Source organism: Aulostomus chinensis, chromosome 7 (genome assembly GCF_037954235.1).
Source record: "Aulostomus chinensis isolate RoL2024-O1b breed Wild chromosome 7, RoL_Achi_v1.0, whole genome shotgun sequence".
Lineage (NCBI taxonomy): Eukaryota > Metazoa > Chordata > Actinopteri > Syngnathiformes > Aulostomidae > Aulostomus > Aulostomus chinensis.
In genome coordinates this window covers 24,567,457-24,592,406 of record NC_141326.1, presented here as the reverse complement: position 1 = coordinate 24,592,406, position 24,950 = coordinate 24,567,457, and the positions used below count along the sequence as shown (strand labels likewise).

At 41.7% G+C, this 24,950-nt stretch overlaps 2 protein-coding genes across 8 annotated transcripts in view; one reads left to right on the top strand and one right to left on the bottom strand.

Annotated features, from left to right (window-relative positions):
• Positions 1-107: 107 nt before the first annotated feature.
• On the top strand, positions 108-5,941 carry adck2 (aarF domain containing kinase 2). The gene is made up of 8 exons (XM_086209489.1): positions 108-1,440; positions 1,512-1,658; positions 1,736-1,864; positions 2,297-2,392; positions 2,480-2,746; positions 3,611-3,739; positions 4,331-4,384; positions 5,171-5,941. The coding sequence occupies exons 1-8, from the start codon at positions 589-591 to the stop codon at positions 5,309-5,311; spliced, it is 1,815 nt and encodes a 604-aa protein (XP_086065615.1). The 5' UTR covers positions 108-588; the 3' UTR covers positions 5,312-5,941.
• An 88-nt stretch (positions 5,942-6,029) lies between these two features.
• srpk2 (SRSF protein kinase 2) overlaps positions 6,030-24,950 on the bottom strand; it is a 65,165-nt gene continuing 46,244 nt past the window's right edge. For 2 of the 7 annotated variants that reach the window (XM_086209482.1, XM_086209484.1), the window contains 13 exons: positions 24,229-24,316; positions 23,246-23,333; positions 23,058-23,164; positions 20,981-21,146; positions 18,082-18,122; positions 17,309-17,630; positions 15,170-16,093; positions 14,433-14,533; positions 13,368-13,475; positions 13,220-13,289; positions 12,009-12,101; positions 11,608-11,700; positions 6,032-8,379 (listed from right to left, as the gene is read on the bottom strand). In XM_086209482.1, coding sequence (XP_086065608.1) covers positions 8,195-8,379; positions 11,608-11,700; positions 12,009-12,101; positions 13,220-13,289; positions 13,368-13,475; positions 14,433-14,533; positions 15,170-16,093; positions 17,309-17,630; positions 18,082-18,122; positions 20,981-21,146; positions 23,058-23,164; positions 23,246-23,333; positions 24,229-24,316 — 2,386 coding nt within the window. In that variant the 3' untranslated portion in view covers positions 6,032-8,194. Of the gene's footprint in view, positions 8,380-11,607; positions 11,701-12,008; positions 12,102-13,219; positions 13,290-13,367; positions 13,476-14,432; positions 14,534-15,169; positions 16,094-17,308; positions 17,631-18,081; positions 18,123-20,980; positions 21,147-23,057; positions 23,165-23,245; positions 23,334-24,228; positions 24,317-24,950 lie in introns of all 7 variants that reach the window. The other 5 variants (XM_086209483.1, XM_086209487.1, XM_086209488.1 and 2 more) reach the window with 5 other exon arrangements.

Genomic DNA, 24,950 nt, shown 5'->3' with positions numbered 1-24,950 from the left:
CTCGCACCAGTCTTTAAAAGGTATGTCCTCAAACCCATCTGCGCATGCTCCGTCAGTTAAGGAGCGTAGGGAGAAACCCGCCGTTATAGGACCAATAAACCCTGATTGTATTCTATGAATTTTATAAAGATGACATAATAACGCCACCCGTTCATCATTCAACTCTTTTCAACTCCCGAAAATTGTTTTATCGTCGGGGTGCTTTAAGACGAAACCACGTGATCGGAACGGCGACACGTCATACCAGGAAGCGAAGATGCCGCTGATTTACCGATGTTTTTGACGGTTTTCACTGCTGCGGCGATGACAACTGAGTCATGGGGGTCCGACTTGTGCACAGCGGATGAAGGAGCTTTCCATTACCTTTTTCCTGAGTTTTGCAGGATCTTTCAGTAACTACTACTGAGTTAAAAAAAATTTATGAGTTAGGTAATTGAGTTCAGCCATGACCCGGGTCGCCCCGAATCATCGTCGTATTTCTGTTGTTTTATTACGTCAATAATCAATCAAATTTTCATGCAATGGTTTGGCATTTCAACATGGACACATCTGGACCCGTTCGCTGTTTGGTAAGGGACATCTGACGTGATGGCAATGGCGGTATTCGGAGCGAAGGCAGTCTTTCTGCACCTGAGGTCTTCTCTCCAGAGAGCTGGCCCTGTCGCCAGACTCATCCAGAACTCCAGGACATGTTTACTAGGCAGAGGTCAGAGTTTAACAAAGGTCCCCAGGGTTACATTGCTATGTTGGGGTGCAGTCAGTGTATCATCCTGTGCAGCCAAATGCCAAGAAACCATTCTTCCATCCCAAACCCCTGTCAGGAAGTCTCTTGCCAAAGTCCAAGTGCACAATCTAGTCTTCTTCCTCCGTCTCAGTCTCCGTGCATTCGTGCTGCTCCTCAAATTCGGTCCTCTCCTCCTCCTCTCCCCCTTCATCCTGGTCTCATCCCGCTGGGCTTCTCTCTGGCTGGACGCTCTGCTGTGGGTGACTGAAAGCTCTGGTCCTACTTTCATTAAGCTGGGGCAGTGGGCCAGCACCAGGCGGGACATCTTTCCTCAGACATTTTGTGATCGCTTCTCCAGACTCCATGTGAAGGTGCGCCCTCACTCTTGGGCCCACACCAAGCAGTGTCTCCGCAGGGCCTTTGGGGAAGGCTGGAGGAGGGTGTTGGTGTTCGAGAGCAAAGTGCCGGTGGGTTCAGGTTGTGTCGCTCAGGTGTACCGTGGCTGGGCTAAGGCAGATCAGGTGGAGGATCCAGCCTTCCAGATGCTGGTTGAGGAGATGGAGAGGGAGGATCTGCTGGAAGCGTGGGAGATCCCTGGTTTGAGAGGAGTGGTGACCTCTCTGTGGCAGCTGTGGAGGGGGAGTAAGGAGGAGGAGGGCTCAGAGTGTGAGGAGAGTGGCAGCCACAAGGACCATATGATACCTGTGGCTATCAAGGTGGGTGGGATCAGCGTCGTAGCATCTTCATGCTGCCGCACCACTGAACTCCTTCTTGTGCTGTGTTGCAGGTGGTCCACCCAGGCATCAGGAGGCAGGTGGAGATCGACCTGATGCTGATGAAGGCAGGAAGCCGCCTCCTGCACTGCCTGCCTGGACTCAAGTGGCTCAGTCTGTGTGAGATAGTGGAGGAGTTTGAGAAGCTCATGTCCAAACAGGTAGAAATATTCCAGCGTAGATTACATTTAGAAGAAGAATGTGACGTTTCCTTCATTGGACTGGATATTTGTTTCAGATCGATCTTCGTTTTGAGGCCAAGAACATTGAACGTTTTCGGGATAATTTTCAAAATGTGGATTATGTGAAGTTCCCAACTCCGTTACGGCCTTTTGTCACCAGGACTATATTAGTGGAAACATTTGAAGTGAGTAGAAAATGATTCCAAGCTAACAAGAACACTGTGTGAATGTTTAAATGACTAATCGCCGTCCAAAAATACTGAAGACGACTCTTGTATATATGTATATATAATATATATAGCCTTACATATGTTTTTATATTTATATATACACACGCAAAATCATGAAAAACCTGGAAAAGTCTTGAAATTTGAAAATGGCAATTACCAGGACAGGAAAAGTGTCAATAAAGCAAATTTCAATAACTTTTCCAATGTTTGAAGTACCTGAATATGACGTTGTATGTGGTTTAATGAAGATCCACTGAGAAAATTCTGTTTTCGTTCATTTTGATTTACTAAACAGACAAATTTTTGCCTTGCAAGATTTCCTTCCAGTCATAAAAATTGAAACTCTACTGTATAATTATTCTGGTTTAATATCATCTTTTATTTCAGGAGAGTGAGCCCATTTCCAACTACCTGAGCTCGGAGATTCGTCAGGATGTGAAGCAGAGAATCGCCAAGATGGGAGTCGACACCCTGCTGAAGATGGTGAGATACGTCTTCTGCTGAATTTTAGTTGTTTGATTCATCAGTTTTCTGTGTTCATGGAAGGAAATTGAATTGTCTGTGTCTCAGGTTTTTGTTGACAACTTCGTCCATGGAGATCTCCATCCTGGGAACATCCTGGTCCAGAGCTGCGGGCCCAGTGACAGTACCGGTATCACAGGAGAGGCACACGGTAAAACCACCCTGACGGACTTGTGGGACACGGTGTTGGTCAGCGTCAGGCCCGACCCGTGTCCTCTACAGTTGGTGCTGCTGGACGCTGGCATCGTAGCTCAGCTCAGCAACCATGACCTGGAGAACTTCAAGGCCGTCTTTACCGCCGTGGTCCTGCGTCAGGTAATGATGAAGCTTTGACTGCTGCACTTCCATCACAGACCACTACAAGAGACGTCTACCGAAATATTAAACTATTAATTACTGCGATTATGATACGGAAGGATGACGGTTTAGTGTTAATGATATACAGTATCTGGTGATGAACAACATAAAGAAGAGAATACATAGTGGATCCCCAGAAGGTCGAAAGGGATATCTTAAAAAGTCAGTAGTTTTAAAGAGTGCTGAACATCCATTTTCTACCGGGGGGCTGGAGCCTATCCCAACAGCCTTCAGGCGAGAGGCGGGGTTCACCCTGGACAGGTCACCAGTCCATCACAGGGTCAACACATAGAGACAGACAACCATTCACACTCACAGTCACACCTACGGTCAATTTAGAGTATCAATCAGCCTCGTCCCCTCTTGATGTCTTTGGACTGTGGGAGGAAGCTGGAGTACCAGAGAGAACCCACACAGGAACAGGGAGAACAAGGAGACTCCACACAGAAAGATCCTGTGCTCCAGCCGGGGCTCGAACCCGGAACCTTCTTGCTGTGAGGGGACAGTGCTGACCACTGCACCACCGTGCCGCCAGTGCTTTACATTTTAGGGAGATTTTTTTTTCTCTGCAGCGCCACAATATTTCCTTTCGAAGGGTATTTTAACACACATTTTGTCTTTAGCAAATATTGTACCTCCTGCAATTTACATGAGAGGCCCCCAGTTTTGATTGTCATCTATTTCCTTCAAAGTATTAAATTTCATAGATGTTTTCCAGGTCAGGAATACCGAGAGATTGTTCTTTGGCAGAAGGCAGTGACTGATTTTGCTGCGATGGGGAACGTGAAACCAGAAAGGTTGAGGTTGGTGTCTTGTCTCCAGGGTGAGCGAGTGGCGGAGCTGATTCTGCATCATGCTCGAGCCAACGAGTGTCAAGATGTGCCTCAGTTCAAGAAGGAGATGTCCCAGCTGGTGGACGACGCCCTCAGCAACACCCTCTCTCTGGGAAAGGTACCGAGCTTCCTGTTGCGTCCGTCCTTGAGGTCTGAGGCAGGAACCACGCGATGATGAGTTATTGTGGTTATTTATACACTTCAACATTTGAATGAGATTTTATTTAAAAACCAAAATGGTAATACAAAACCTCGGTGAGCTGTTTTTCCTTTCTTCATTTACTGCCTTGTGTCATGGCTTTTCTTTTGGTGATTTAAGAGGTTGATGAAAGGATGCCTTGTCTTAGGAAATATTTATTGGTATGATTATTATCACCAAAATTCCCAAAGGAATGAAAGAAAGGGTTTTTCGAATAAACACTTTATTCAAACCAAAAGCTTGAAATCCCTTTCCGAATTCATAGAATGATGTACAGTTCTCCTATTTGGAGAAAAAAAAATGGAGGAGGAGCAAAGCAGATTTGCGTGGGGTTCTCCTTTTGTTTGCCTGGCTGTGTTTTTGTTCTGGCATCGATGAGAAATTAAACACTGATGACATGCGTCCATCTCATAAGACTGCACTGCTGCTATGCTATTAGTGTTAGCATTGTCGGCTAGTAATCTCTGCGTCCTTTATTTCGTGACCAGATGTTTTTCTTTGCGTTCATAGATCCAAGTGGCTGAGTTGCTCTCCAGAGTCTTTGGTCTGCTCATCAAACACAAGGTAACACATCAAGACGTCGACGAAAAGCTTTACTCGGCTTTACTGCCAGTTAAGCAGCAGGACAGGAAGGTTCTTAGCCATCACCATCAAGCTCATGACATCCGTAGAGGTTTTGCTGAGTCACTGATGTCATTGCGGCTCAAACAAGTTTTATCTGACAGTGAAAGAGACTTGATGCTTGTGCTAATTCGTCCTGAGCTTGGCTTGTTACTCTCACAATAACAACAGACCTACAGATTGTAAAAAAAAAAAAAAATGACACTGTCAGGAAATACTGATATTGGCAATAAGAACAATATTTAAAAATGATATTAAAGTTAATGATACACGTAGTAAAGTTGTAAATGAGCCACTGCCCATTCAATTGTGTATTCTCCTTTCGCTACAGTCACTGAAATCTCTGGGTTTTTTTTTTTTTTGTGGAATTGAGTTGCCAAATTTTAGAAAAAAACACTCCGTAATGATTTTAAAGAGGCATGAGTTCAAAATGTGTGCAGCTTTTGCAAGAAGGTTGTTTTTGTGAATTCTTTTGGCTCCAAGATCGTGAAGTGAAAGCATCCTGTTGTGGTGGTGTGAGTGGAGATGAAATGTCTGAGACGTGAAACACGAAACCGAATTTACAACCGTTATCAGTAGAAAGGTTTAGAAACCTGAAAATAAATCCGTTTCCATATGAACTTGAGAAGTCACTGTATTTCATGTTGTTTTCAAATGTGTCTCGTGTAGGGAGTTACTTACAGAGACGTCAGACTTGAAATGAAACCCATTTGTTTTTCAACCTTGTAGGTGAAGCTGGAGAGTAATTTTGCATCCATTGTGTTTGCCATCATGGTTCTGGAAGGCCTGGGCCGGTCCCTGGATCCTAACCTGGACATCCTGCAGCTGGCCAAACCTCTGCTGCTCAAGAACTGTGCCTCAGTGCTCTGAGACACACACACACACACACACACACACACAGGTGAAGAAGGTGTGTGTGTATGTCCTTCTCACACCAGGATAATAGCTGGTCTTTGCAGGGGTCACTACATTTGACTGGTGTTGACGCCATAATACCTCACTGAGTTCTACATGTGGGGGCATTTCACTGTCATCAATGTAACACTTGGACTTTATCAGCTTCTGTCTGGTAGCGGCACAGACGTCACTGAGCCTGATGAATCCGAGCGTGTGCGCTTCAGGCACCATTTTTGTTTATCGGGTGCTAATGGATGAGTCAGACACATCAGCAAACACACAGATGGCATCGGAGACCATACGTGGTGATACAAGATCGAAAAAGAAACGCCGGGAAAATCCCTCGTTGATGTTCAAAGCATGTACTTCACTTTCTAATTGACCTCAGGACGTCTTTTATCGCTCTTTATTTTTATTTATCTTTTATTGCATTGAAATGTTTTAATGGGCCATATTTGTTTTTAGCGTGAATCATCGTGTACTGTAATACTCGTTCTCACTGAGAATGTGAAGCCTTTGAGCTCATTGTACTCGCGGACCTTTTTAGTTGTAAATTGTATGAATTCAACTTCTCAATAATAAAGGGAATTTATGCTGATTGACCTTCCGTTGCGTCCAGTGACTCGTACCTTTTCTAACCCTTCAGATGAGGTTGATTTCCAACATCTTAAAAAGAAGAATTATACTGTATAACTATATCAAGGGCACAATGTCCATTAAATTACAATTTTATTAAATCTGTCAATGAAAAACACAGACAAGAGACGTGATTTTTGTCAATGTCATCAGGAAGAACAGTCAGCATGGCTGAAAGAGTGAGATCAGGAGGTTTTGGTGCCCAAAAAAAAAAGAAGAAAAAAAATCACATACCCTTTATTGCAAAACTTTAGATATTTTTATCATCACCATCAAGAGCCCAGATAGAGCAGCACTGTTCAAGTAAGGAGGGAGGGGAGAGGTGACAACTGTGTAAAAAAATTTAATAATAATTAATAATAATAATAATAATAATAGGACAAAAGAAATAAAAACATCTCTAATAGACAAACACAATCACCTCAGAATAAGAAGATTCTGTCACGGTCACAACAACCAGAGAAAAGTTGTTTTCTTTTTTCCTCTTTTTTTTTTAAATGAATTAAATAGTTTTTAAAAATATCTCACCATTTACTTATACTCATCTTTTTTTCATTTATTGCGAAAAATAGGCAACTGGACTAATTGTGATAATGAAGATTTGTGTATGTGTGTGTGTGTGTGTGTGTGTTTGTGTGTGTATGTAACAGAGAAATAGAGATAAAGAAGAGAATCGTGGAACGTCTTGGAGCGTTGGCATTGAGAGCAGCAGCAGTAGTGTGTGGCGATGCAGTACTCCCATTCAGCCACCAGGTGGCAAAGTTGAGTCAGAACATTCCTCCAGGGTCCTGCCAACAACAGCCTCGGTATTTTGGAATGATGCTTGTGTGTTTCTAGACTTTGTCCACGGTCGCTTATTGGCGTTGCCAGATCACAGTTTTATGTACAAAGGTTTCAAATTCCTGAAGGACATCTACAAAGACAAGTGCAACCTTTAGGTGACCGCCCCCCCCCCCCTTTCTGAAGAGGTATGGGGATCAACGGGTTCTTGTAGAGGCAGAGAAAAAGGGGGAATAGTACCAATCAGATGGGGTGAACGTGCCACAGCAGGATTCAACATAACTGCTCTTGGTTTGGAGTGAAATCAGAAACGGTGGCGGATGAACAAGCTTTAGGAATGTCAAAAGGTGAGTGGGTTGTAACACAGTGACCTTCCTCAGAGGGGGCACCAAAAATGTCTGTTTCTAATGGAATGTCCAAGAGAGATGACGAGGAAAAATTGGTGAAATGCATAACTTAAATAACGCATCCATTGTCTGTTATATCCGTTCATGCTGATTCATCAGTCTCTCCATGCATTTAAAAATAGTCTCTATTGACCGGCACAGTCTTCCTCACGTATTGATTGTATTTTTGATTTTCACTCAACCCACACCTTTTCTGTCTATCAGAGTAACAACAGTCAGTGTGGTGCCCCCTGGAGGACTGGCTGCCCTCCAGCTGTGTGTGGCAGCCCCAGCCAGGAGCATGAAGCTCACAGAGAAGGAAGAGGACCAAACAGGCGAAGAGAAGCTTATCGGGAAGGATTCCTGGAAGAAATCTGGGTGTAAACTTTAGTCCAATGTGGATGCTTCTTCCTCAGTAGGATTTGGGAGAGAAGAGATGGAAGGAACTCTGTTGGCATACCTTGAGTAGCCACATTCTCACACCTAAAATTACACACTTTTCTGTTTTTGAAGGCCAGACGAAGAAAAGACAGATGGAGTTCTGGGCATTCAGCTGCAAGGGGTCTCCTCATTGACTTTTCCTCACAGAAAATATCAGCAGCTCAGTAACCCCTGACTGGATCCAAACAAGGTCAAAGAATTAAGAGGAGACAGGTAGATAGGTGGGAGGGGCTGGCTTGCATCGTAATGGCAGAAGAGAAAACAAAAGTGCATCTCTTTTCAGGCCGGAGCCCAACACCTCCCGTACATCCATCCTCAAATGATCATTTTTTGAGAGAAGTTATGGAGGACACGGCTATTTTGTCGCGTTATCTCCACAAGCTTGTCTTTACATTCCTTTATGGAAAAGATGGAGGGGCTTATGTGTGAGTTAAGCCCGCTCAGATTAGCATCTAAGTGTGCATGTGTGAGATAGGGCAGGAAAGAGGAATCTTTCTCATGTACTCTAAGGGTTTATCTCCACGCTGTTATTCCACAGTCTGCCACCAGGGGTGATGTTTGGGCTAATTATTGGGGGAAGGGGAGACGGCATTGGATCAGAGTGTGTATGAGGCTACGAGTTGAGCCAGGGGTGGTTGAGGCATTCGCCAGCCGAGGCCCTCTTCTCAGGCACCATCTCCAGCATGGGCAGAAGGAAGTGGGTGAAGTGGCCGGCATCCTCGTGCGACCAGCCGTACTTCTCCACCAGTACATCAAACAGGGACCATGGCTTCAGTTTGGTAATGTGCCGCAGCTCACCTGTAGGGGGCGATAAGAGAAACAGTCAACCACTACAGAGAAGAAAAGACAAGTAATGGGGTTTAATGGGTCAGTTCACCCTTATTACATCAAAAAAAATATTCTCTTGCTTAAAAAAAAAAAAGACACCTGGTTATTTCTTCTCATTTTCAATGAATCCCACGAAAAGACCAAAACCAAAAACCAGTTGATGCTAATAAGAAGAAGCATCGTCTGTGAGCCACTTTATTTGACTTGATGCATCACCTTTCTGGTGTTAATACACACTGTTGCTGTGAGTTTGAATCAGTCAGCATCTGAAAATATCACCCAAGAACGACTGTGGTCTTTTGATAAAAACGAGTATTGCGTCTAATTTTACAGATTTATGTCTCAAATGGTATTTGGTACATAATATTTCATGGTCTTTTCTTGGGATTATTTCAACATCAATTAATAGTATTCTTGTTTAATTATAATGGTATGCAGGCCTCTGATATACCTGCTGGTAACTTTACTTCATTTGCCATCTATTCACATCTCTAAGATATCTCCCTTTGACCTTAGACAATGAAGGTGAATGGAATTTCTAGAAAGTGCCTCAACTGAGAAAATTCAATTCTCCTTCATTGCACAGTACAGGAGAGGAGGAAGAAATCTCAGAGGTAATATCTCCCAATCAAACTCAGTCTAAGTATCTGCCAATTTCCATGCCGGGAACCACATCAGCTGATCTCACTGGTTAGTTCACCACTGTGTGTTCACAGGAGCTCTAATCAGTGGGAATGAAAAGCTTCTTGGCTGAAACCCTCAGTGACAGACAGCGACAGACAAGAAGAGAACGTGTTTTGTTGTTGTTGTTGTTGTTTGTTTTTTTTGTCAGAAGAAAAAGAAAAAGGTACAAGTGAACGGTTAATAAAAGATGTGATCAAATCGTGGCTGCCTCGTTTGCTGGAGGGTACAAGATAGGAGAAATAGTTATGGCATACCAGAGGTTCTCGAAACTTTTCAGGTTGAAGCCCAATCTGACGATAAGTTAACTCTGGACCCTCATTTGATTGTGGTTGATGTTCAGATGACTTTAACAGGCCCTCAGAAATATACATTCATAAATAAACTTGCTTCCTTACTTATGGTTTCCCTTCCTTCAATACTTAAGTAATTTAGACAATGAGTTCATTAGCAAGAAGCTGAGAAATAGCAAGAAATTACCAGAAAATTAGCATTATACTTTATAATCCAAGTGAATATTATCCATCAGGTTTTTGTTCATGCAGATTTTTCACAGTAATTTCAAAGAATTTGCTTTTTTTCCCTTGTAAATGTATCACCATAATTTTTCGGGGGGAAAAAAACCCTTTATTTTATTTAATTTTTTCATTTATTTTATTTATTCTATTTTAGAAAAATAGAAGATTCACAAGAAATCAGAAAAAAAGTTTTAAGCGAGTTGTGTGAAAAAAAGGAATTTTTTTGAATCACTCAAAAAATTACACATCTGCTTAAACTTATAATTCTTTTTTTTTTAAATGTTGTATCATTGATGCTGTAAAGTATTTCAAATGAAACATTTATATAAATCAAGGTTAAATTGAACTTTTCCTCATTTTGCTGGGGACCACCTGGAAGTTGAGAACCACTGGTTTATACTGCGCAACAGACTTTCTTTTTTGATAATGCCAGTTTTGTTTTGTTTTCATATTTGGCCCAACAACTGTTATACATTAACAGTCTTCAGTTCTGTATTTCCTATAAAAGTATTTCCACAGTTTTGAATCAAATTGATGTATTCCCCCCAATTAAAAAAGAACTGGTTTGCATGAAGGAAAAACAGTAAGAAGACAGCTGGATTGCATTGCACCACCAGAGACAGGATGGCAAACAGAAGAAGCCCAGAGAGACAGAAGAAGAAAGTCGGAGCAGATTAACAACGCGGCGAGATAAAAGGAAGAACATTGAGACATCAAGTGCAGGCTCAGACCTCAGATTCAGACGACATCAAAGGCAGAATATTCAGGTGTCATGACACATTATGAAGAATATATGAGCAGAAAAGGAAGGAGATCCACAGAATAAAGAGAATAACTGAGAGGGTGCAAGGGTTATCAGCTGTATCAGACATAGATGCATACACTTACCAGGCATCACTGAGGTGTGTCAGACACTTTAGAGTACTGCTCTGTGTATTGGCTGGGAATCTGACTACCTCTTTTTAATATTGATTTTGTTCCTCCGGAAGGGAAGTGTTGACATTAGATCACAATAATGATTCTGTACACAAAGGTTGTTATCACTTGGGTTATTTTGTCTGACGATTCAGAAAATGGAATCCCTGATGGGAATGTTCCTTTGAACCAGATGAATGATCTGACAGTCAGCACCGCAGGGAAGCCAGTAAAGTTGAATTCATAATAATCATAATAAATATCAAAATTAACGGCAAAATTTGAGATATGTAAAACAGCATTCCAAATGTAGTCTTCTTAGTTTTCAATCAGAAAATATTTCAATTCAATTATTTGAGTGGCAAAAGTTAGTGAAAATATAATAAAACCATTTCACACTGACAGACTCACAATGGACAGTTTAAAAAATGGTATCAAAATCCATGCAGGATCAGAGTTATTGTATCATTTACTCCATTCAGACTTCTTCCGTGTCAAAACCAATGCAGCTGGACTGTAGAGGGAGTGCTTGGTTGTCAGTAGAAGGAAAGCCAACGTCAGGCTCCCATTCCAGGGATGCCAGATTATGTTGTGTCAGGTCAGTGCAAAGATTTCCTTTTTATTTACCCAGAATACAATGCATTTCCCTTACTGATGTCATGATCAAAGTTAGCTTCCTCAGTTCTCCCTCCTTCTACATCCACGGAATTTCAGACTTGCAGGTTCAGCTGCCCACAACCAACGTGTGACATCACTTCATCCACCAGCCTTCCCAGGAGCCACAATATCCGTTGCATAACTTTCGCATTATGTTGTCTCCTACACCTGTACACAGATCGGTGTTTCCCAGTGCGCTATCTATTCTCTAGAGGGTTGGTTTTTTTTTTTGGTCATTAAAAAACTTTTGTGGCTGATAACTTACCTCCAATCTATTTGAGCAACCGTAAAGCAGGATTCTGTGGTATAACTGCTTGATCCTTCAGTCATTACTACCATGAGGCTCCTCATATTAAACCGCTAGCCCGGTTCTGGTTAAGGCCCCTAGCCTACTGCCAGCCCAGCCACTGACCACTGAGTTGTTTACCTTTCTTGGAGAAAAACTCTCGGCTGTACTTCCCGGCAGCGAACACTTTGCGTGGGACCTTCCCAAGGAGCTCCATGATCAGAGCGATGTGGTCTGCCCACCATCACATACATCACAAAGGGAACAGGCACGATTCAGCATTACAGCATGCATACACACATCAACACGCACATACACTGGCTGTCCAGGACTGACACACACTGCTGCCTGGACACACTCACAGAGGAAACACCTTGAAAGGGTAAAGATAGTTTAAAGACTATTTTTTTTTTTATAACAGTTGTCATCATTTTCTATTTCATATAATTGAATCCAGATTGCAGTTCATCTGGCATGGCATCCCAGCTGTGTGTTTGTCCATCTGTGTGTCCCAGTCCCACCAGCACCCTGGCCAACACTACCTCTTCTGTTGAAGAACTCCCGGGAATATTTTCCAGAGAGAGCAAAGTGCCTTGGAATACAGCCCAGCAGCTCTATGATGTGGGCTATGTGGTCTATGGAGGAGGGAGGGAGGGAGGGAAGGGGGGTAAAGAGAAAAGAAATGCAAAACAGAGGAAACAAAGAAGATAGGACAGACAGGGAAAAAGACAAGGAAGACGATATTAATTAAAAGGGATGAAATAAAATGAACATTGTTAAGAGGGTGTGGGAAGGAACAAAGGAAGTGGCAGGTGAAGAAAAGAGAAGGGGGAAGGAAAAGAGTCAGTAAAGCAGAAAAAACAGTTAGTGAGCTGTGCCACCACAGCAAAGGTGATGGGATGAAAGGTTCTGCCTCAGCACAAAAACTGTCGGTAAGACCGAATTGAATGACCCGGGACCTGATGCTACAATAATGATGACAGTAGCAATTAACTGCAACTACCTTTACAATTAACTACCTGTAAGAGTTTGCATTTATCAAAAGTGACATACAAAATAAAACACACTTGAAACGACTGGATCAGCCCTGATGGGTCTGTGAGCAGATCAGGAGGTCTAAGATTGGAAATCTGTCTAGTTCTCGCGACCAAAACCCACCCCCGCAGCTTTGAGTCAGGAACGCCTGAATCGGACTTTGAATTGACCCAATGATGCTTAAGTGCGTGCCCAGTTTCAGGCTGATGTTCTACTTTGCTGGAAACTGATAATCAGCGCAGCAGAACCACAACGGAGGAAGTTTTATGAGCTTTCCGTACCTGTAATATCTGAATAATTCCTGTGTACAGTGGATTGACAGAGCAGTTAGGATGAGTAGAGGTGTGCCAGCAGAGTTAAAGGACAGGATTTACAGTTGGCAGTGGACAAGGGGGACGTGGGGAGAGGGACTGCTCATTCAAACTTCATTAAATTTAATTTCTATGAACAGCCCAATCTTTTGTTTTGGTAAATTATATTTTTTGCACTCATAAAACCAAAATGGCCAGTTTAGAGAACAGACGTCACAATTAGAATTTGAAAATGTTCACTTGAAAATCACAATCGACAAAATCTTTAAAAAAAAAAAAAATTGCTAGTCCATTAGACATTAAGGGACTTTTAAAACAAAACATTCTATTATTTCCAGTGGCAGATATTTAAATGAAAACTGCTTCTAAAATTTGGAGGAAAGTTTATGTACGGCGGAAATGCTCACCCTCATCACGGGAGTAATCCTCCCCTGAATGGGGCTCAAACAGGTAATCTCCAGTGGCCAGCTCGAACGCCTACAACAGAAATAACAGCCTTTATCATGTAAAAAGGAGTGTAAATCTATGCAACGAACTGGAAAGGGTTCTCCTCACCATGCAGGCGGTGCTCCAAATGTCAGCAGGAGTGCTATAACCGGCTCCTATCAGGACTTCAATAGAGCGATACTGTCTCGTCTGGATGTCCTCTGTAAAGTGCTTGTGCTGTGAACGAGGGGAGATGTATTTCTTTGTATCTGAATATTTGTTTACACTGGAAGTCAGAGACTAACCAATGAGGTCTTTCGCCACTTGTTTTTTTTTTCATGTCCTGTCTTTGATACATCATCTTGTGAAAGACAGCAGGTGTTTTTGGAAACAGAAACGCTACTGGGTGATTCAACGGGGCTCAATAAACCAGGAGTGTGTCAGCAGAATTACATAAAAACTGTGAAGTAAATATTCACTAAACTTGGTGGAACGGTAACCAATTAATCAAGGTGGTGGAATTTTGTTTTTTTTAACATTTTTATATATTCACTTAGTCTCTACTTAATATTTGAGGAAATTACACAGGTGAAATTCCTACAATACATTGTTTTAAAAAAATCTGTGGGTGAATGGGTCTTCCCAAGGTTTTGCAAAAACGTCATCATGACAAGTACAATTTTTATTACACCAGCACATTTAAAAACATCCAGCAGTGGTTAAGGTCAATAATGACACTTACATGTCATAGATATATTAATTATATATTGTATGTTTAGCAGTGTGGATGTGTATTATATATTTGTATGGATTACATGTTTTGTAATGCATAAATGTATAATATTTTGTGTAGATTTTAACGCAGAAAATATTTGTATGACCCATGACAAAAAAGCAAAAAAGTAAGGGTAGAATACAAAAAGTCTTTACTTCTTCCTGCTCCTTTTTTGAACATGTATAAATACCTTGTAACAATTTTTTTTTCTTTGTGTATGAATGGCTTTTTTTCTATATTTATTTTTATATACATTTTTGAAAAATAAAAACCTTCATTCATTCATTCGAAGTCCTGCTACAGCTGCTAACAAACTACCTATTTCCAATTGGCAAAATGTAAAACTGCCATTGTGATTATCTCTCTTGCGTTTATGTTGAAACACACATAAAATCGATGCCGTGAACACTGCTTCTTACCACCCAGCAGGCATTTCCAAGATCAGCGATTTTCACTCGAATTGACTCAGCGTTGCGGGGGTCTAGTGGGTTGATCAGGAGGTCTGCAGCTCTGGCCCTGACTGAGAGGGAACAGGGTGGGAAAGGGTTAACGCAGGCACGAAACAGAAATCAGTTTTCTGAGGAAAAGGATTAAGGGTTAATGAGCAGAGTCTACACGCAGATAGGAGACTTTCCATTTTCCGTGTTGCATTGCTATATTGAAGAGAAAAGATGAGCAGAGGCATCGCAGCTGAGTTAAAGAATTCACAGTTGACAGTTGTTCGAGGGATTTGGGGAGATGGCTTGCTGGTTTAAACTAAACTCATTTGCATTTCTAAATTTGGACTCTAAAATGTCATCAGGAGGAGCTGCATGCTTTACAAGACAGCCATAATATATAACATAGACATTCAAAATACAGTGATGGAAATTAATATTGTGTTGATCGCTTGTCTCATCAAATATCCAAATTAACACTACGTGTTATTTTTTCTTTTCATTATTAATATAATTAAAATTTTACAGTACATCGAAATATGCACAGAATCAAAATATTTGCCAATGTGGTATGAAAGGAAACGGGTTAATAAAGATGAAAAGAAGCTGCAGTTGGTATTGACTTCATCTATTCTATAATTGAAGGGATGGTCATGTCTATTTATCATAAATTGATCATATTTCTAAGTGTGGATCCTTTTGTGTGTAAATCATCTCACCTTTGGGAGTGTCTCCTGTGCTTGAGGAGGACACAGTGCGACTGCGGTCAGCTGCAGGGCTGTTAGGTGACTGTCCCTCTCCGATGTCTGCCGTCCCAACTGATATGGGGTTTCCCGGCTCAGGATCCAGGGGCAAATCAGGGAAGAGGGGCATTGTGCCCTGATGACTGGAGCCATTGGTTAGCCCCGGCTCACCAACCTCACCGTTATACATCTCATAACCAGAGCTGAGTGAGTTGTCCCTGTCTGTGTAGCTGAGCTCAGACTCCACCAGGGGGCAGAGGAGAGGCTCAGGGGTGGGCGAGGGGGGTGGAGGGATGCTGGGGGTGGGTTTCAGGCCCTCACACCCTAACAACACATGGCCGTTTGTTTTAGCCAGATTTGTTTTGTTGATGTGAGGTTTGATTGGGGAGCTGGTGTCTGTGAGGAGGTCTGCAGTCGTGTCATCGTCCTCATCTTCCTCATCACCCTCCTCCTCCTCTTCATCTTCCTCCTCCCCATCTTGCTCCTTCAACTCCCCTTCCCCCACCACTGCCTCCTCCTCTATTTTGATCTCTGTCTTTGGCTCAGTCTCATTCTCCTCTCTTTCAGTCTCTTTCTCCTCCTCTTCCTCTTCATCCTCCTCCTCCTCCTCCTCTTCATCATCATCGTCATCCTCCTCCTCCTCCTCCTCAGCATCCTTCTCCTCTGTCTCCTCTTCCTCATTGCCATCCTCTCGCCCTTTCAATCCTTCATCCTCCTCCTCCACCACCTCCTCTTCCTCTACCTCTGTTTGCGTTGAATCTCCATTACCTTCCGTTGTAGTGGGGGGGAAGGGGGCATCTTTTTCAGCGATAGGCGTGGGCTCCTCGTCCTCCACCTCTTCATCACAGTCATCGTTAGTGATGTGGGGTGCCTCGCTCTGCTCCTCAGGATGTGCTGCACCTAACATTGCGAAATTAAAAGGAGAACATTTAGGAGAGGGAGTGGGTGGGACGGAGATACCAGCGCGATCAAAGACAGAGTAGGCAGAGTGGAGAAATGGCAAAGAATGTAAAGACCAGGAAAAGGCAAAAGAGGCAATACGAGAATGAAAGAGACAGAGGTGGACGAGGGAGAAAGAGAAAGATGGTGTTTTTTGTGTGTGTGAGATGCCTAGCCTCCCATAAACAGTAAGACTAGTGTGGGTGAAGTGTTTGGAGCCAATCCACCTCCTATTCATTCACAGACTGCCTTCCCCGCATTCACATTCTCACACAGTCACTCCTGCTGCAGATCCATCAAAGCCAGGGGAAGAAAAAAAAAATGCCGTCCTCATTGTTGGGAACCAGCATTCAGTGAAATACCAGATCATTTGACTTGAATCAGAAGCTGAAACCACAAGCCAAGATTTCATTTATCTTAAGTTCAAGAAAAAATCTATGCAAATGCCTCAAACCAGCCGTTGCTAATGAATGCAACGGTAGAATTAGTTCAGACTGCTGTATGGACATCAGAACCCAATGTTCTCAATCTTATTTTCAGTCACGACCCGCCAAGAATACTCAAGTTGGTGTTCGTGACCCCCTGTCCACTCCCTTTACTTGTTTTGCCCACAGACAGAATAACAAATTCCATTTTGGCATTAGTTGTTTTTTAATAACTACACCATAAGATTGTGTGCAATAGGCCTACAAGAACAAGAATAACCTTATAGTCTTAACCAGCCTTAATTTGAAAACTCTTTTCATTGTTTCAAAGTTGTGGTTCAGACACAAAAAAAGAATGTATCCCTGTTGCAGGTAGTGGAGTGTTCAGACACAAAAAAAGAATGTATCACTGTTGCAGGTAGTGGAGTGTTTAAGTTAACAGTTTCCAGTCTACACAATCATTTAGTGGCTCCAAAAACTAGCTTGGAATCCCCCCCGGGGGTCTCGACCCTTCCAGTGGTGCAGTGCTTTAACTGGTTTGACTGACACAGACAGAATCAGGAGCTACTGCATGAGATTCAGCAAATGCATACAGGTTGTTTTCTGGCACTTTCGTAGCGTTGTGTAGTTTTATTTAATGACAAAAGCATCATCACAGATGTTTTCATCTAATATCTTCAATAATACTGGTAAATATGAGTCTATAGGTTACAATCCACCCGTGAAAGTCTCTTAGGATCAGACGACTCACATGTATGGTTAGTCAACCTTATGGGTCTCTCCCTCTCTCCTCCCTCCTCCTCCTCATCTTCCCCGTCCTCCTCGTCTTCCTCATCCTCATCACTCTCCCCCAGGGCCATGCTGGGGCCCAGTGGTGGCGGCTGCGGCTTCAACGGTGACGAGGGGTTATGTTCATGTTCTCCTTTCTCTCCCCCCTCTTTGGCTTTCTCCACCCTCTTCTCAGCTTCTCTCTCCAGGGCTTCGATCTCCAGCATCCGCCGCTCCAGCAGCTCGGCTTGACGTTTCTGTTTCTTCTTCAGCTTCTTCTTCTTGTTCTTGGAAATCTTTCCCACCTGGGGAAAACAAGGGGATCAGGAGAGGAACGGGAAGGGGAGGAGGAGCAAAAACAAAAGCATGAATGGGAGGTATTGAAAGAATAAAAAGTTTCGATGCGATTTTGAAGAGTGGTTTCTTTAAAGTAAAGACTAATTATAGAGCATGTAATACAATATTCTTAAAACTCTGCTCAACTCTATTTATTGAAGTCACTAAACAGAATCCCAAGCAGTAGAAACCAGGAAATTGTTCTTTTAAAAAAAAGACCTTTTTCAGTATTAAATATAAATTATTTGCTGCATTAGATACCTTCCTGTGTCTAGCTACTTGTGACAATCACATAATCTAGTGTGAAATGAAATGTCTGTGTATGTGTGTGTGTGTGTGTGTGTGTGTGTGTGTGTGTGTGTGTGTGTGTGTGTGTGTTAAATGTTTGTGTGTGTGTGCACTCCTTTATTTCATACTCACATCTGTTGTACTCACCGGTTTGAGCTGGGGGGCTGTGCTAACTGACAGACAGAAAGAAAAACAACCATCAGAACCTTAAACATCAAAACACAGATTTTAGTTTTCTTCTTGTCCGCAGAAGAGTTCTAGATGATGTGATATACTGTCTGTGATTTTTTTGGGGCTGGGGGGGGGGGGGGGGGGGCTTCATCCACACAGAAGAAGGAAAACAGCAAACAAATGAAGAAAGAGATCTGCTCCCACACGTTCAAAGATTATTCTCTTGTCCTAGGATCTATAATGAGAAGGGTTCAATTTCCATCTGCTTTGGAGGAACATGCTACTTTGAGGAAAACCATAGCAACCAACACATTTGACACAACAGTCGAAGAATAAACATCAAAGCATTTGTTTAATCTTGCATTATTGCTTCTGATTACGGTGATATGATCAAATATTCACTTCCATTCCAGGGATTTAAGATTATTTGTGTCCAAACTTCTCTCTGTTAACACTTCATATTGTTCATAAATGGTAAAGAGATCAATCTTATTTGAGAAGTAAAAAAACAATTATTAACGATGCTATAATTAACTTTTTTTGGTAATTAGTCTGTGTAGTGGAACATGATTGTTGATTCAATGTTTATTTATTAAGTTTTAATATATCATTTGTTATATGAAAACAGAGCTACTGTAGATAGACCTCATATTTTTAACACTTAATGATTGGTCAACATTTTTTATGTAAATGGCCCCAAAATATTTTTACAATAAACAACAATAACTTCCAGTTAGTATATAAAACCTTAGATGTTTCAAGAACACTTAGGAATATATTTACTTACTTTGTCAGTGATAGCATCTTGTTTGTCCACAATCTATCAGTGTCAACAGTAAAATATCTATTTGTCTAAGTTGAATAACAATCCACGAACCATTTATACATAATGCTATCTACAAATTGTTATCTTATATCCAGTTACGGTCTTCCAAAAAATACAGTTTCATAAAAATACACATCTGTTTGACTGTTTTTTTTTTCTTTTTACCTGTTTGGTTCCTGCTTAGCCAACATTAATAAGTCGATAACAGTTTCTGTCCACTGGAAGCGTACCCACATAAACGCATTATAATGCATGTATAAACAACTTAAAGCATGTTGTTACGCTTCTCTCTTCTTCACTCCTCACTGAAATGCAAATATGTTATATTTTCTTCTGGTTTGAAACAAACATCATCAACAACATCGTATTTTTATCTTCAGTAACCCATCATATCTCATATCGTTATCAATCAGACATACTCTCATGTGTCACCACGTAGATCTTGTGTTTTGACAGCTGATGTTCTTGTGGCTGTGTTGAAATGTAAGCAGTGTGATTGGTTTCCCTCAGGCTCAAAGAGACTCCATTGGCTGATGCAAGCAATTGACAGCTCATGTAGGGGGGTTTACCAAGAGGACAAGGTTCATGTCAAGTTTGTCAAGTCTGTGTGTTTGCCAGGGGAAGACGTCAGTGACGGAAGATGAAAAAGAAAGAAATGTCACTAATACCAAATATTCAGGTTCAATAAAATAAGGATGAGAAATGACTGATTGAAATGATTAATGCGTTGTTACATGACCACTTATTTTTACATTTATTAACTGTAAATAATTATTCCAGATGAGGAATATCAGCTTTTACCCAACCAACCATGACTTATTTTGCAGTGCTCACTGACCTTGTGCCTAAAATCAAAATGATGAAAAAGTCTAACAGTCGACATTAATTATGCATTAAACCAAAAGACTTGTGGACCTATGCTGCTAAGAAGCTCGTTGTTACTCCAAAAACTTTCATATTTTTGTCTATAACCAGTAAATTAAAGGGAAATTATACTTTTTAAAAAAAATCTGGGCCCTATTTTCCCATGGGTTTAGGTCAAAATTATTGTTAGAGTCAAAATAATTGAAAGCGATCCAGTTCAAGCAAGAATGCTGCGGAGAACGACTACAAAACAGCTGCATATACGGCTCAGATTGTTTGTTTCGATGTTTGATAGGGTTCTTTGTTCAAGTTTCATCTCCCCCTCCGCCGCCTGTGTTTTAGGGAGACTAGATGGAGCTCGAGCGTAGTTCATGCTGGACATGGAAGTCATACGCCCAAGCTGCAACCAGCTGGCAGCCCGCCAACAGCATCATAGATACCAATCAGTCACACGCCAATCACAGCCATGCTGTGCATGAGGAGGACCGTTTGGATACAGCTCCCCCCTCACACACTTCTCTGCTCAAAGCTGCATGCATCGCTCCTGCTGGCAAGCTTGCCACCACCTCCCCAGCCTCCCCCCAGTTTGCTGCATCAGGACTCATGTTGGACTGCTCCCGTCTTTCCTGGGTTCCCACAGGCATCCACGGGGTTTTCAGCATCACTCCCCGTTTGGCTTAGCATGCTGATTGGTCAATCCCAGGAGTGGTTCAGAGCAGCGTCATCAGCGCCAAGTACAGTATGATTGTATTTCATTTGTTGCAATTAACGGTTTAAATCATGATGAGAGTGGTCCCGACTGAACTGATTTGGATGTGGACTCTGGTGAAGTACAGTATGTGAATAATTCACATCCATAATTAGCAGAGCAGAGCTATGTTAGAATTTTAATAACAGCATGAAAAAATTTAGAACAATTGCAATAATTTTGATCTCTATCTTTCATTTAGACACATAGGAAACACTGGAAATATTTAAAAGTGAAATTGAACTATAATTTTAGGAGCAAAGTTTTAGAACTCTATGAATGCAAATAATTAATTTTTACAAAGCTAAACTTGCTGCTTGTAGTTGCATATGTGGGAGTGGTACTGACTCCCTTTTCAAGCTCTCAGCAAGACATGAATGTGTTTCCATTAACCCTTCGAATCATACTGAGGGTGTCCTTACCTGCCGATCCGGACGGAGGTGGAGCTCCAGCTTTCTGCCATTCAGTTGCCTCCATGGCCATGCGCCTCACAAACGCATCATCGACACACATCAAGATGTTCTCTGGCTTGATGTCCGTGTGGATGATTTTACACTTAGTGTGGAGGTAGTCCAGACCCTGCAAGACCTAGAAACACAACAATCAGATGAATAGGTTGTGTCAGTGAAAATACTTTGTTTTAGATGTGCGTACACAAAAAAATACAGAAAGTCTCTCCCAGTTCTCTCTCTATTCCTTTTTATTCCTTTCTTTTTCGGAGATCTAAATGAGTCATTCTTCTAATGCTTGTCATTCTCTGAGGAGAGACCAGAGGCTGTTGATGTTTTTGTTTCAGTGTTTTTCTCATTCCTTTCTGTCCAGGGGCATCTGGTTTGAAGTGGAGAACAATTTCATTTAATTTCTACTCATCTTTAGTTTAGCTTTAGAGAGATGGGAGGCTGGCAGGAGCTGAAATGGCTGAACAACTTCACATGCACATCATGTTGCTGGAGGGGAAAATGCCTCAAAGCCCTGCTTCTCAGAATGGTGTGAAGTGCACAATTGCATGCACTTTATAAGTAGGTCTAAGTTTCCTTATCCTGCTATTTTCATCTTGCCTTTCACAGTCCAGCCCCTAAAAACCAAAGTAATCTAGGCCAGGGAACTAAATAAGTAACACAGGGCGAATTCACAAAAGGGTTGCATGGTTTTTGTGCCTGCCAAACGTGTGCAAATAAGACAAAAAAGACCCGTGTAATTCACAAGGTAACTGCAAAAGGTGAAATGCAGCATTAACTGCTAAGCAAGCAAATAGTGTCCTCGGTGCTATTTGCATGAGCCTAAATGAGCTAATATGTACACCATCAGAACAAAACTTGGCTCCTTTGTATGCAAATGAGCTTCAATGCAGAAGAGGTGAAATCACAAACACCAGCACACACAAGCCATAATAGCAACACGCAATTAGAGTGAAAAGCATGACGGACAAGGGAATGCTGATCAGAGTAGTCTCTGTGCATTTAAATACTGCATATTTATTATTATTATCACCTCTGTCCGGTCCTTCCAGGCCATAAGCTTGTCTGGTCTTGAGAGTTTGCTACAAAATGTCCTAAAACCATTTAACGGCTGTCCTTGAGATGGACTTCTGCCCCTTAGTGAAGCTCGTGAGGCATTATATGATAGATTTCTTTGCATGTGCATGAAAACACCCACAGCACTCACTTTTCTTTTCGGTTCTTTGTCAGGACTTTAAGTTTGCAATCTCAAAATGTTTGTTTTCCCCCCTTTTCTGGTATTGTTCTGGCTGTGATCAAGGTACAAATCTACTATTTATATTGTCCAACATGGATAATTAGTATCTGACACAAAAAAAGGGCAATCTGCACTCAGCTGTAAAGCATCGATATCGTTAGTACAATATCCTATGTGAATCGAACCTTGAGATGCAACAGATAGTGCATGAGTAGTTACGTAAGTGAAGTGTAATTAAGGCAGCAGCTGCAATCGATTCTACTTTAATTCACCACACAAATTTAATAACCCTCCCTACACCCAAGACTGAATCACGTTAATTTTTCAAACAGTTGGGAAAATGCATTGTTACAATAATGGTAAAACATTTTCCCAAATGTTGCATGTCATGCATGTCCAGTCAAAAGATGTGTTGTGAAGTCATTCCTCATGACATCTCGCCCTCCAGAAAAAACTATTCCTTTTCTGCGCATCTGGTTCACAGGAGCCATTTTTGTGATGGATGGATGGATGGTAGGATGGATGGATGGATGGATGGATAGATAGCAGCACCAGTCACCACCATTTTTAAAAGGCCTTGTAAACAGCAGCACCCTAAAGAGAGAGAATGTGGGCTTCATCTGACTGCTCCTACTGCCAGTATGGAACTAAGGCCCAGGAGGGAAAGACGTTCTCATGGGAACTTCCCGGTGGATAGCACCTCTATGTTCCTCTAACTGCTCAATCAGAAAGCGCCTGAGTAAGTTTATCCAAGTATTGTCTAAATGTTGTCGTGTGAGTGTGTACGTGTGTGTTTGTCGTTACCTGTCTGATAATGCTCTTGACACATGGTAGTGGCAGGCCTTGGTAGTTGGATTTAATAATCCATTTCAGCAGGTGGTGCCCCAGCACCTCAAAGACCATACACACATCTGGATAAAGGGTCAAGGACGTGCATAACCAGGTGTCCGCACTATCACACACATATACACACACATTTCTGAGCAGGATACGTATGCCATTGACTCCAGAGATCTTGAAATCATCTATCAGCTGAACCACCATGTCTTTGTTTGGGTCGATGGGGTCGCTCTCTCTCACCTGGTTGAGAAGAAGAAGAAGAAGACAGCGAGGTGAAGTAAACATGGCAGGGAGGAGGTAGAGAAGATAAAGGACAGACAGAAGGAGGACAACATGAGAGGGACAAAAAAGAGGTCAAAGAAAGAGGACAAAACTGAGTGGAAGGAAAGCTGAGAAAAGAAAAGGCAAGAAAAGGAGATGTTGGAGAAACTGACTCTACCAACTCTTTTACACCTGTCTTTTTTATAGCTTTGACATTTTTCATTTTTATCTAAACCAAAATTACAAGAGTAAAACAATCAGACCATGATTGTTTGCCAGTGACCCATGGTCCAAATCACTTCAGGGAAGGATGTCTTTGAGGAAATGAACCAAAACACAATGTATTGTGGGTTGAAAACAGATGGTGCAGCAAGAGAAAGGAGGGACGAAGGAGCTCTGCCCAACCCGGAAGAAAGAGAAGAGGCTGCATGATGATTAACTATGCCAAAATGTTAAAAAGTACCAGTAAAGGGGCTGGCAGCAGCTGAGACAATCAACACAGTTTCTAAGAATTCAAGTGCTTTTTGTCTCAATTATATTTTTGCAGTCTTATTCATACAGCATGATGTGATGTAATAATTACAGCTACCAATGCTATGACAATATATGTGTGATTGTCAGTGATTGAATTTGGACCAGTCTCCCTGCAATGTCTGTCCTCCACCCACCATGCAAGAAAAAGAAATCTTTTTTGTTTTCTTTTTACAGATAGGGTGAGAGGCAAGGTGTAAAGTGTGAATTGAAGGAGACTGGAAAGAAGGGAAGAAAGGATTTCAGAGGAGCCATAAAAGGAGAGCATAGAAAAAAAGAGTTCAAAATCACAATGGAAAGTGGAAAGAATAAAATACAAATGTCAAACTAATCAGACTCTCACACATCGCAACAGTTTGATCTCATCAAGGGCCGTCTCTGTGTAATGCTGGGCACTCTTCACCACCTTCATTGCCACAAAGTTCTTCACTCTGTAATGATAAAAACACACAGGCATATATAATCATACTGACTCACACACCAATGTCAGATACAGTAGGAATTAAACCTGAACCAATATTATAAATGTCCCTCATCACATCTCTATTACACCTTTGCTTTGCTTGGCGGACGTTCACACTCCCACACTGCCACCGAGAATGCAAATACAAAGGCAATGTGGCATTTTATCACTATAAGAAAATACACTTATGATCAAGCAAAAACACATTTTCAGTCCCCTATTAGTCTACACACCTGTTAGATTGATTTTTGAGTGACGATTTTGATGGTTCGTTTTAGAAACCCTTCCAGTCAATCTACAGAAAGTTGCTTAATCAATTGCAAAGCAGAGAATTCCTAACATAAGAATTTGCAGTTTTTGCATTTAATAACCCTTTCATTGAATATCCTTGCATTTCTGACAAATTTAGGACCAAATAAAAGTAGTGGAAAAGCACAGGCACGAACAGAACCTTATTAACTGTAATACAAAGGATATGATGTGAAAGATTTGAAATAAAATCTTTTTTTAAAAGAAACAAGAGTGGTATTAATATTAATATTATCACCCTCACTCTTACATTACTTCATATGTATATAATGCAAGTTAAAAAGAATGAGAGA